The sequence below is a fragment of the Olea europaea genome, unplaced genomic scaffold, assembly GCF_002742605.1.
Source record: "Olea europaea var. sylvestris unplaced genomic scaffold, O_europaea_v1 scaffold680, whole genome shotgun sequence".
NCBI lineage: Eukaryota > Viridiplantae > Streptophyta > Magnoliopsida > Lamiales > Oleaceae > Olea > Olea europaea.
The window spans coordinates 1-1,052 of record NW_019265184.1 but is presented as its reverse complement, the minus strand read 5'-3'; the positions used below and the strand labels follow the sequence as shown (position 1 = coordinate 1,052).

At 41.9% G+C, this 1,052-nt stretch overlaps 1 protein-coding gene across 1 annotated transcript; it reads right to left on the bottom strand.

The window, feature by feature from the left end:
• Positions 1–90: 90 nt before the first annotated feature.
• Positions 91–953, bottom strand: LOC111390412. Its single transcript, XM_023015446.1, has one exon. It carries the CDS (start codon positions 846–848, stop codon positions 261–263), a length of 588 nt encoding a protein of 195 aa, XP_022871214.1. The 5' UTR covers positions 849–953; the 3' UTR covers positions 91–260.
• Positions 954–1,052: the final 99 nt, after the last annotated feature.

Sequence of the window (1,052 nt, the reverse complement as noted above, 5' to 3'; positions counted from 1 at the left end):
GGTGGCTAAATAGAAGAAGTAACATTGCGTCTACGGATAATCAGATTTGAACCAATGATTTCCATCACGTAGGTTATAAATAATAATAAATAATGTAAAAATAAATAAAAATTTAGATGAATATTGCCGTTATATTCTCAAAATTAACACATCCACTTAATCCACATTACAATCAAACTAATCAAAGATCACATACCACCGATACCGTCTACCGCCGTCGCCCCGGCACAAGGGAGGAAAAAACATCAATTTCCGGCAAATTAGAAGCAAAGAAGAACAACAGAAGAAGACACCATGAACCCATAAATCAAGATCAAAAACCCAAAATGCAAAGCCCAATTCCTCTTAAACTTACCAAAATAACTCTCCGGTGGCTCCTGATAATGAATCTCAAAATCCTCCCCCATTTCATCTACATAATTGGGATTTCCACCGCTACTAATTCTCATCTTCAGCTGCCTCAGCCGTTCAGTGGCCAGCCCAAGAGTCAATTTGTGGCACCGTCTCTGGTACTTGAATCCATTGATGCACCTCAGGGTTTGAGCCACCGACACGTAGAAGATTAAGTGAGCTAAAGAAAGGAGCCCAATGGGGACCCAGCAGTGGCGGCATTGGAGGCGGGAGGACTGGGATTGGGCGAGGAAAACCAGGCCCAAAAAGAGGAAGAAGATCTGGAAGAGCTTCCATAGCTCCTTTTTTTGCAGGTCTACTGCTCGTTTTTTTTCAAGGGTTTTCTCGAAATGGAGCTGGATTATGGTGTTTAAGGCTTGGAGGGCTGTTTCTTTGGGTATTACATTGTGGTGCTGGTGGGAAGCGGTGGTGGTGGTGACAGCCTCGTAATCCGCCATTGAAGGGTGAGGCCGGTGAGGATATAGGAGTCCGGAGTGGGGAAGGTGTGGTGGGTTTGATTCGATTTACTAGACAGATTTGTAAATGATACTATTTTGAAAGAAATATTGCAAAAGAGGTCCCCCCCTAAATTATGACATTTATGACAAGTTAATCCTTAATCTAAATCTTAAAACATTTATATCTCTACCAATTCTAAAAAA